The sequence below is a fragment of the Elephas maximus genome, chromosome 23 (genome assembly GCF_024166365.1).
Source record: "Elephas maximus indicus isolate mEleMax1 chromosome 23, mEleMax1 primary haplotype, whole genome shotgun sequence".
NCBI lineage: Eukaryota > Metazoa > Chordata > Mammalia > Proboscidea > Elephantidae > Elephas > Elephas maximus.
In genome coordinates, this window is record NC_064841.1 from 67,612,198 (window position 1) to 67,624,574 (window position 12,377).

General features: G+C 38.8%; 1 protein-coding gene across 3 annotated transcripts in view; it reads left to right on the plus strand.

Annotated features, from left to right (window-relative positions):
• The window catches only part of TPP2 (tripeptidyl peptidase 2), a 90,976-nt gene that overhangs the window by 62,281 nt on the left and 16,318 nt on the right, over positions 1–12,377 (plus strand). For all 3 annotated transcript variants that reach the window (XM_049867664.1, XM_049867665.1, XM_049867666.1), the window contains one exon: positions 1,282–1,433. In XM_049867664.1, coding sequence (XP_049723621.1) covers positions 1,282–1,433 — 152 coding nt within the window. The remainder of the gene's footprint in view (positions 1–1,281; positions 1,434–12,377) is intronic.

A 12,377-nucleotide genomic window follows, 5' to 3' on the forward strand; every position in this document is an offset into this window, starting at 1 on the left:
TTAACAAGTTTATTCCCTCATAAAAACCAAACCAAACCCATTGCCATGGAGTCAGTTCTGACTCATAGCGACATGTAAGAGTAGAACTGCCCTGTAGAGTTTCCATGGAGCGCCTGGCAGATTTGAATTGCTGACCGTTTGGTTAGTTGCCATAGCACTTAACCACGACACCACCAGGGTTTCCATTCCCTCATAGTATTTTTAAAAAACCCATTGCCATCAGGTCAATTCCGGCTCACAGCGACCCTATAGAACAGAGTAGAACTGCCCAATAGGGTTTCCAAGGAGTAGCTGGTGAATTCAAACTGCCAACCTTTTGGTTAGCAGCTGTAGCTTTTAACCACTATGTCACCAGGGCTCCTTTTAAGGGTGCCAGCTCCAGGGGAAGGCGTTCTGTCTGTTTCGGCTCTGGGGGAAGGTCCTTGTCACCAATCTTCCCCTAGTCCAGGAGCTTCTCAGCATAAGGACCCTGGGTCCAGAGGACACACTCCATTCCTGGCTCTTCTTGCTTGATAGTAATGAGGCGCCTCTTCTCTCTGCTCACTTCTCTCTTTTATGTCTCAGAAGAGGTTGATATAGGATATAACCTAATCCAGTAGATGGTATCCCACCTCGTTAACATAACTGCCTCTAACCTGCCTCATTAACACTGTAGAGGTTAGAGTTTATAGCAGGTGTGATAATTACGTTAGATTACAAAGTGGTAGACAGTCTCACAATATTGGGAATCGTAACCTAGCCAAGTTGACACCGCACATTTTGGGGGGACACAGTTCTATCCATAACACTTACATTCACAGATTCCTTATCTGCAAACTCTCTTACTAAAATTTATTTGTAATCCCAGAATCAGCACTTGCGGGGCTTTCACAGTCACAGACGTGTGTGCGGATTTGAGTTGCCTGACGCACAAGGACGGTTTCATATTATGCGGTGTTCACAGGGACTTCATAAAACACAGCTACCATGAACAGTGAGAATTGACTGGACTTCTGCCATCAGTTTGTCAAGGAACACTAAACGCCAAATATACTGAAATGGAAAAGTTTGTTTTTATCTCCTTTGTTTAAAGGGAGATATTTAGAAGCATCAGTATTCTAAAGTTTGGGAAAAAATTACTTTGATTATGGTAATTTTATGTATTATGGCCCTTAGAATCTGGTATACAGTATAATACAGCTCAAGTGCACCCTGATTTACTTGATACTCAGCTATTGAAGATGAATTAGAAATATGTGAAGTTAAACTTCCTCATCTCAGAATACCTTTCCACATTCGTAGGATGTCATCCCTGTTCATTATTACCTGATACCTCCACCAACAAAGAGTAAGAATGGCAGCAAAGAGAAAGAAAAAGATGCAGAAAAAGAAAAAGATCTACAAGAAGAGTTTACTGAAGCACTACGAGATCTCAAAATTCAATGGATGACAAAGTAGGTTTTTAATGAATTTTAATCCTCTAAATGATTAATTTTCCCAATTTTAAATAATACTGTGTATATATGTATAGGCTGTATTCAAAAATGTTACCAGTGGGTGATAAGATTACTGGTGCTTTTATGTGTTTTTTAAAGTTACCATTATAATTCCCATCTTTTCTAATTGCTCTTGGAAGAGAATTTTATTGAAAGGTATTAAGAAGGTATTAAATAAAAATCACTTCTTGCCCACCCTCCAAAGATAGTCATTGTCATATTAATTTTTTCGTGTATACATGTATCATGTAGTGTGGAGCCCCTGGGTTAAGCGCTCAAATGCTAGCCATAAGGTTGTGGTTTGAATCTGTTCAGGAGCACCTTGGAAGACAGGCCTAGAGATCTGTTTCCAAAAGGTCACAGCCATTGAAAACCTTATGCAGCAGGTCTACTTGGCACACATGGGGTTGCCACAAGTCAGGGGCCAACTTGGTGGCAGCTAACAACAACATGCATGTAACAGTGTAAATGATTTTGTGTCCTAATTTTCCAATTATTATTTGATTGTGATTTAATAATTCTTTAAAATACAATTTTTAATGACTACATAGTATATAAAAAAAATGTACTATTTTTATATAGTGTATTAAAAAAAAAAAAGCACAAACTTGTTACCATCGAGTTGGTTCCGACTCATAGCAACCCAATAGGACAGAGTAGAACTGCCCCGTAGAGTTTACATGGAGCGCCTGGTGGATTTGAACTGCCGACCTTTTGGTTAGCAGTCGTGGCACTTAACCACTATGCCACCAGGGTTTCCATATAGTTCTATAGACGCAATATAATTTGTTTGAATTTTTTATTTGTTATATATTTGTTTATAGCTTTATAATGCTGTGATGAACATTTTCATACATACTTTTAATGTTTTCTAATTACTTTAATCACATAGCATCTTAAAACTGTAACTATTAAGTCAATATGAATTTTTTAAAGCCATTTTGTAGGTTTTGACAAATTGCTTTCTAGAGTGAATATAACAATTTATACTCCATCTAGCAGTATATAAGGGAGTCTGTTTTATACCCTGTACCTTTGCCAACAGTGAGCCACAGGATTAAAAACAAAGCTTTGCCAATACCGTATGTAGAGCTCTGGTGGCAGAGTGGTGAAGAGCTCGGCTGCTAACCAAAAGGTCAGCAGTTCAAATCCACCAGCTGCTCCTTGGAAACCCTATGGGCAGCTCTACCCTGTTCTGTAGGGTCGCTATGAGTCGGAACCAACTCAGCAGAACCTAACAACTTTACAGTATGCAGAAACAAAACAAAAAAAGGACAATATTGCTATTTTAAATTCTATTAATAAGATTGAGCTTTTTTAATGTTATCTTGTTGATTCTATAGCTTCTGTCAGTTGACCATGTTCTTTGCTCATTTTTCTATTGGGACATCAGATTTTTCTTGTCAGTTTGAACTTTTTAATATAAAAGGTAATAACTCTTTGCTATATTTGTCACTGGTTTTTCCTCAATTGATTATTTGCCTTTTAGCTTCCTTTTGTACATAGTAGAAATTTATTTGCATAATTCAGTTTATTGCCTTTTCCATTTGTGTTAAGCATTATTTCTTTTACCACAAGTTTTTTTCAGTAGCTGGATATTTATGCATTTTTGAAATTACTAGGTCTTATAGGGAACAGAGGTCATTATAATGTGAAAATATTCCTAACGAATTAATCATCATAATACCAGTCCACGTTCAAACCTACCTTCCCAATTAAAACTAGCTTGTAGCTCTATCACAAGTCAGAGTGTTTAGGTCAGTTTTTCACTGATGATATGGTAGCATAAACCGTGAACAAAAACCCAGTACGGTGTAAATTCTTCAGAAGTGAGATTGCAGAGATTAGCTTCTGGCCATGACAGCATGAGGAGCTTCTTGAACTCACTCCCCAGGAAAGCTGGTGAATCATCAGGGTATAGAGCAAGGGAAGAAACATCTATTCAAGAATATATACAAAAATGCACTAAGAAAAGTAAGTGTCTGGTGTTTGAACCAAGACTGCTCTCTCCTCCCCCCTGCTCAGTAGAGCAGAAGCTTCACTCCAGATTGGTGCAGCCAAGAACAAAGGGTTTCCTTTCCCTTAAGTCCTACTCAAAGGTCTTTCTTCTCAGGAGGAGTAAGACATCAGCATTTCTCAAACTCTGCAGCTACCTGTTGTTGAAACTTAAGTTCTAGGAGAATGCGATCAAGAGGTGGCGGGGGAGCTCCCTCCTTCCACTCAGCCTACACTCGTGTAACAGAGGCTCTACCTTGGAACAAAACTGCTGCTGAAATTATTGCAGACCCTGATGACCCTTGGGTCTGTTCATAAGGCAGTTGTTCCCCACAAGAAGAGGCGAGCCAAGAAGACCTCAGGCTGTGGCCCCTTAGTCCCAGCTTGAGAGCCCTGGCTTAGTGATTTTGCCTGGGGAGAGAAGTTCTAAGACAGATAGCTCCTAATATTTCCCAGAGGAACTGACTGTATTTACAGCGTAGAATGAAGAAGTTCCTCTGTAAGAGCTCTCTAAAGGAGATTTTGATGAAAGGCAACTGGGAAGGAGATTACTAGGTGCAAGGAACATACAGGCTAAACTGTTTGCCAGCTTGTTTGCACAAGAGAACCAGGGAAAGAGATAGTAAGATGGAGCCCCCCTTCGGGTCAGAACAAATATCAGACGCAAACCTCAAGAAACTGTTCATCCTAAGGAGCGGGAATTAAATTGGATTACTCTAGAGAGCAATTTATATCCGGGGCATTGTTGAAAACAACAGAGGAATTAGCCAACAATTAGTGGGACTTAACAGAAGGTGTCGTCAGGGAGAGATGGACAAAGAGAACCCTGGCAAAACCACTGCTTTCCCAGGGTGCCTGGGGTTGTACCCAAGGCTGGACCTCCTGAGGACGAGTACTACTTGCAGTAGGAATGAAGTCTAGATTTGACTCAAATAATCCAGACAATCACTAAACAGATGAGCACATATTATTAACAAACCCTGAAAGGAATAGGGGGGGCCGGTACCCAAAGGTCCTACGGTATGTTTTGTTTCCATACACACACATACACACACACACAATCATGAGACATGTAAAGGAAGAGGAAATAATGACACATATACTGGAAGAAAAAAAACAGATGCAGCGCTAGAGATGCTCACTTGTCTGTGCCAAGAAATATGGAAGACAGCTTCCTGGCCAACTGACTGGAAGAGATCAATATTTATGCCTATTCTCAAGAAAAGTGATCCAACCCAATGTGGAAACTATAGAACAATATCATTAATATCACACGCAAGCAAAATTTTGCTGAAGATCATTCAAAAACGGCTGCAGCAGTATATCCACTGGGAACTGCCAGAGATTCAGGCAGGTTTCAGAAGAGGACATGGAACCAGGGATATCATTCCTGATGTCAGATGGATCCCGGCTGAAAGCAGAGAATACCAGAAGGATGTTTACCTGTGTTCTATTGACGGTGCAGAGGCATTCGGCTGTGTGGATCTAACAGACTATGGATAACATTGCGAAGAATGGGAATTCCAGAACACTTAAATGTACTTATGAGGAACCTTTACATAGATCAGGAGGCAGTTGTTCGGACAGAACAAGGGGATACTGATTGGTTTAAAGTGAGGAAAGGTGTGTGTCAGGGTTGTATTCTTTCACCATACCTATTTAACGTGTGTGCTGAACAAATAATCCAAGAAGCTGGACTATATGAAGAAGAACGGGGCATTAGGATTGGAGGAAGACTCATTAACAACGTGCATTATGCAGATGACGCAGCCTTGCTTGCTGAAAGTGAAGAGGACTTGAAGCACTTACTAATGAAGATCAAAGACCACAGCCTTCAGTATGGATTACACCTCAACATAAAGCAAACAAAAATCCTCACAACTGGACCAATGAGCAACATCATGATAAACAGAGAAAGAATTGAAGTTGTCAAGGATTTCATTTTACTTGGATCCACAAACAACAGCCATGGAAGCAGCAGTCAAGAAATCAAAAGACGCATTGCGTTGGGTAAATCTGCTGCAAAGGACCTCTTCAAAGTGTTGAAGAGCAAAGATGTCACCCTGAAGACTAACTAAGGTGTGCCTGACCCATGGTATTTTCAATCACATTATATGCATGTGAAAGCTGGACAACGAATAAGGAAAACCGAAGACGAGTTGACGCCTTTGAGTTGTGGTGTTGGCGAAGAATATTGAAGATTCCATGGACTGTCAAAAGAACGAACAAACCAGTCTTGGAAGAAGCGTGGCCAGAATGCTCCTTAGAAACAAGGATAGCGAGACTGTCTTACATACTTTGGATGTGTTGTCAGGAGGGATCAGTCCCTGGAGAAGGACATCATGCTTGGCAGAGTACAAGATCAGCAGAAAAGAGGAAGACCCTCAACGAGGTGGACTGACACAGTGGCTGCAACAATGAGCTCAAGCATAACAACGATTGTAAGGATGGCTCAGGACTGGGCAGTGTTTCGTTCTGTTGTGCATAGGATCGCTATGAGTCGGAACCGACTCGACAGCATCTAACAACAACAACAACATACTGGAAGAAAAGCAGAAAGAGAAACTGCTGTAAAAGTGACCAGATGTCAAACTTAACAGAAAAAGATTTCAAAGTAGCCAGTATAAATAGTTCACAGAACTAAAGGAAAGCTTGATTAAAGAAGTAAAGGAAGGTATGATGATAAACTATTGCATCAATTAGAGAATAAGAAAGAACCAAATGGAAATTCTGGAGTTGGGAAGAACTGAAATGAAAAATTTACTTAGAGCTTCTCACAGATTTGAACTGGCAGAAGAAGGAAATAACAAATGTGAGTATAGATTGATAGAAATTATGCAAGCTGCAAAATAGGGAGAAAAAAAGGAACAGAACCTTAGAACAGGACACCATTAGCACACAAACATGTATAATGAGAATACCAAAAAGAGAAGAGAAAGCAGAAAAAAATATTGGAAGAAATAATGGCTGAAAACTTCCCAAATTTCTTGAAGAACACTAAATTACATATCCTGGGAGCTCAACGAACTTCAAGTAGAATGTAAACACAAAGAGATCCACAAAATGGTATATGATAGTTAAAATGCTGAAAGTCAAAGACGACAAGAAAATCTTGAAAGCAGGAGAAGAAAAACAACTTATCACCTACAAAACCAAAAACCATTGCTGTCGAGTCGATTCTGACTCATAGTGACCCTATAGGACAGAGTAGAAGTGTCCCATAGAGTTTCCAAGGAGTGGCTGGTGGATTCGAACTGCTGACCTCTTGGTTCGCAGTTGAGCTTTTATCCCTTGCACCACCAGGGCTCCCATTACCTATGGGGCAAACCCAATAAGATAAAGATCTGATTTCTCAGTAGAAACAATGGAGGCCAGAAGACAGTGGGTTAACATTCTGAGTGCTCAAATGAAAAACACCAGCTAACAATCCTGTATCCTGCAATGCTGTCTTTCAAAAATGAAGACAGAACTTCCTCAGATGAACAAAAAATGAGAGAATTTATTGCCAGCAGACTAATAGTAAAGGAAGTTCTTCAGACTGAAAGCAAGTGACCCCAGACAGTAATTTGAATCTACACACAAAAAAACAAAACCAAATCTACTGCCATCGAGTTGATTCAACTCCTAGTGACCCTATAGGGCAGAGTAGAACTGCCACATAGGGTTTCCAAGGTGGTAAATCTTTACAGAAGTAGACTGCCATGTCTTCTCCCATGGAGCCACATGTGATTTTGAACTGCTGACCTTTCAGTTAGCAGCCAAACGCTTTAACCACTGAGCCACAAAGAGCACCGAGAAAGGTGACTGTGGAAATATAAAAGACAGCAATAATGCATATTTTTCTCCTTTCTTCTTTTTACTGATTCTAAGAATCGGTTGAATAAAATAATATGTATATAATGTATTGTGCCTATAATATGTTACTAATATATGTAATATATTTCTAATATATATGTGATGTTATTCTAATATATTTACCAATAACAGCACAAAGGAGGTGGAAAGACATTTCCTTAGGTCTAAGGAAATAATTACAGATGTAAAGTGGTATTTATAACAGTGTGTTTGGGTTTGTAACATTAATAGCAAAAAAGATGGAAATGAGAATAGAGCTGTAGATGGGTTACGTTTCTATATCTCTCTGGACTTAAGCTAGGATACAGCTAAAGCTTATTGTAATAAGAGGTATAGTAAGACCTAGAGCATCCATCAGGAGGGACCAGTCCTTGATGGAGAATATCATGCTTGGTAAAGTAGAGGGTCAGCAAAAAAGAGGAAGATCCTCAAGGAGATGGATTGACACAGTGGCTATAACAGTGGTTTCAAACATAGCAGCGATGGTGCAGGACTGGGCAGGGTTTCGGTCTGTTGTGCATAGGGTTGCTATGAGTCAAACCAACTTGACAGCACCTAACAAGAGCATCCACTAGGCACAAGATTAGCAAGGAAATTAAAGACTTGAAAAACACTATAAACCAACTAGACCTAACAGGCATCTTTAGAACACTCTACCCAATAATGGCAGAATATGCATTCTTAAGTGCACACGGACTATTCTTCAGGATAGGACACATGCTACGCCGTAAAACCAACAAATTTAAAGGAATAAAAATAGTGCAGAGTATGTTCTCTGACCACAAGGGAATGAAATTAGATGTCAAGAGAAAACAATTTTGAAAATTGATACTACTGTAGAAATTAAACATAAATAACAACTGGGTCAAAGAAGAAACCAAAACAGAAAACAAAATACTTAGAGATACACAAAAAATCAAAATATAGCTTTAAAAAACTTAAAACATGCAGCTGAAACAGTGATTGGGGTAAATCCGTGGCTATATATGCCTATATTAAGAAGAAGGATCTGAAACAAAACTTAGCCTTCCACCATAAGATACTGGAAAAAGAAGAGCAAACTAAACCTAAAACAAGGGAAGGAAGGGAATAATAAATAAACAGTAGAGCAGAAATTAATGAAAAAGAGAAAAAAATAAATAAGTGAAGCCAAAACCTGGTTCTTTGAAAAGGTCAACAGAATTGACAGAACTTTAGCTAGATTGACCAAGAAAAGAGAGGGGACATTATTACCAACCTTGGAGAAAGAAAAGGAATTATAAATGAATACTATGAACAATTACATGCGGACAAATTTTAGATAACTTGGATGAAATGTACAAATTCCTTGAAAGACAAAAATGAGTAAAACTGACTCCAGAAGAAATAGACAATAAACGTACAACAAGTGAGACTGAATTACTACCTTGGTTACCTAGTGCTGCTGTAACAAATATTACCAGTGAGTGGCTTTAGAACAGAACTTTATTTTCTCACAGTTCAGGAAGCTAGAAGTCCAAATTCAGCATATGGCTCTAGGGGGAGGTCATTTCTTTGTCTGAGCTTCTAGGAGCCAACAATGCTTGGAGTTCTTGGACTTGTAGATTCATCTGTCCCTATTGTCATCACATAGTGTCTGTCTTCCCCTGCACTTGCTTGTCTCTGTGTCTGTGCCACCCCTTATAACTCAGAAATGATTAGGTTTAGGACACACCCTACGCTGGTAGGGCCTCATTAACATAACAGAATAACTTATTTCCAGACAGGATCTCATCCACAGGTATAGAGATCCCACCCTGTATTTTGTGTGTGGGGAGGCGGGGGGACACAATTTAATCCATAAAAATTACTAATCAAAAAATTGCACGCAAAAGAAAGCCCAGGCCCAGAGGGCTTCATCACTGAATTCTAACAAACATATAAAGAATTAATATTGTGTCTTCACAAACTCTTCCACAAAACAGAAGAGAAGAGAATATTTCCCAACTCAATTTCTGAGGCCAGCAATACCAGATACCAAAATCAGAGAAGTAACTACAGGCCAATGTCTTTTATGAGTACGGGAGCAAAAATCAACTAAATACTATGAAACACAGTCCAGCCACATATACATATGTGTGTGTGTGTGTGTGTGTATATATATCGATATGTATGTGTGTATATATATGTATATATATTTTTTTCACCATGACCAAGTGGGATTCAACCCAACAATGTAGGATAAGTTGAACATTTGAAAATCAATTCATGTAATAGATTATATCAATAGAATAAAAACAAAAATCAATGATCATTTCAATAGACACAGAAAAAGCAGTTGACAAATTGCAGCACCCTTTCATAATAAAGTCACTCAACAAACTAGGAATACAGGAAACTTTGTCTACCTGATAAAGGGCACCTATGAAAAACTGACAGCTAACACCGTACTTAAAGGTGAAAGACTACTTTATCCTGAAGATGAGGAGGAATACAAGGATGTCCACTCTCACCACTTCCATTCAGCATTGTACTGAAGCTTCTTTTGTTGTGTGCTGTCAAGTAGATTCTGACTCACACTGACTATATATGACAGATGCTAGGCTGTAATCTTGATGGGAGCAGATCGCCAGGCCTTTTCTCCCACAGAGCCAGTGGGTTGGTTTAAACTGCCAGCCTTTCAGTTAGCAGGTTACCACCAAGCCTTATAACCATTGTGGTACCAGGGTTTGTTCTGAAGGTTCTAGCAGGTACAATTAAGTCAGAAAAAGAAATAAACATCCCTACTGGAAAGGAAGAAATAAAACTATTCACAGATGTCATGACCTTGTATACAGAAAATCTTAAGGAATCCACTAAAAAAATATTAGAACTAATAAATGAAGTTCAGCAAGGTTGCAGGATAAAAAAAACAAAAACAAAGTAGGACTCACACTTCCCGATTTCAAAAGTTACTACAAGATAATGACAGTCAAGACAGTGTGGTACTGTCACAAGGATAGATATATGATGAATGGAATAGAATTGAAAGTCCGGAAATAAACCCATACATCTGTGGACAACCAGTTTTCAACAAGGGTGCCAATGCCAAGACCATCCATTGGGGAAAGAATCATTTTAACAAATGACACTAGGACAATTGGATAGCCACATGCAAAAGAATGACATCGGACCCTTACCTCACACCGTATACAAAAATTAGCTCAAAATATATGAAAGGCCTAAAAATAAATGCTAAAATAATGAAACTCTTAGGAGAATACATAGGGGTAAATCTTCATGACCTTAGACTTGGCACAGGATTGTTAGGACACCGAAAGCACAAGGAACTTCATCAGAATTAACCTTTGTGCTTCAGAGAATCCATCATGAAAGTGAAAAGACAACCATAGAATGGGTGAAAATATTTATAAATCATATATCTGATAAGGGATTTGTATCCAGAGTATATAAAGAACTCTTAAAATTCAATATTAAAAGACACATAGCCCAATGAAAAAATGGCTAAAGGATCTGAATAGATATTTCTGTAAGAAAGATATGCAAATGGTAATAAGGACCAGAAAAGATATTCATCATTAGTCATCAGGAAAACTCAAATCAAAGGCTCTATGAGATACCGCATCACACAAACTAGGAGACTAGAATCAAAAAGTCAGATAATAACAAATGGTGAGGATGTGGAGAAATCGGCACCCTCACACGTGCTGGTGGGAATGTAAAATGATGCAGCCGTTTTGGAAAACAGCCTGGCAGTTCCTCAAATGATGGAACAGTTACAGTATGATCCAGTAATTACCTATCCCCCCAAAAAGAAGAATGTTCACACAAAAACTTGTACATGAATGTTTATAAGTATCATTATTTGTAATAGCCAAAGGTGGAAGCAATCCAAGTGTCCATCAACTGACTAATGGATAAACAAAATGCAATATAGTCATTCAATGAAATATAATTCGCATAAAAAGGAATGAAGTATTGATACATGCTACAACATGAATGGAGTTTGAAAACATTATGCTGTATCAAAGAAGCCAGTCTCACAACACCCCATGTTACATGATTCCATTCATATGGAATGTCCAGAATAGAGAAACCTGTAGAGACAGAAATTATATTAGTGGTTCCTTAGGTGTAGTGAGGAGTTGGGGACAGGGTTTTGATAGCTAAAAGGTAACAGGGGCTTCATTTTGGTTGATGAAAATCTTCTGAAATTGACTGTGGTGGTGTTTGTACAAGTCTGTGACTATACTAAAAACCATTGAATTGTATGCTATAAATGGGCGAATTGTGTGGTATATGAATTATATCACAATAAACAGGTTTATTGCATGTGTTCTTAAAGATGCAGGCTTTAATGAAGTTGATGGAAATGTTAGAGACTGGAAAAATTATTCACCAAGCCATAACAAATGTCATTGCACTGTTCAGAAAATGGAGAGAAGATCGAAAAGGATATTGACACAGTAGATGTTTTAGAAGAAAATGACAAGAATTAATAGACATCACTTGCAGAATTTGTGAAACCTTTGAATATATTTTTTTTTGCAAACAACAACCCTCTCTGTCATTAAGCTGTAGTATGGAAAAGGTGCACCACTCATGTATCAGTTTGTTGTCCTATGGTGGCTCATGTGATGTTGGAAGCCGTGCCTCAGGTATTTCATATTTCATAAACCTGTCCATGGTGGACAGGTTTCAGTGGAGCTTCCAGACAAAGACACACTTAGGAACAAGGACCTGCCGGTCTCCTTCTGAAAAAATTGGCCAGCGAAAACTTCATGAAGAGCAGTAGGACATTGTCTGATATAGTGCCGGAAGATGAGGCCCTCAGGTTGGAAGGCACTGAGAATATGACTGGAGAAGAGCTGTCTTCTCTAAGTAGAGTCAACCTTGACGACATGTATGGAGTCAAGCTTCCGGGACCTTCGTTTGCTGTTGTGGCATGACTCAAAATGAGAGGGAACAGCCCCAAACATCCATTAATAATCACACATGGGATGTACAAAGTATGAAGCTAGGAAAATTGGAAGTCACTGAAATTGAAATTAAATGCATAAAGATTGATACCCTAGACATTAGTGAGCAGAAATG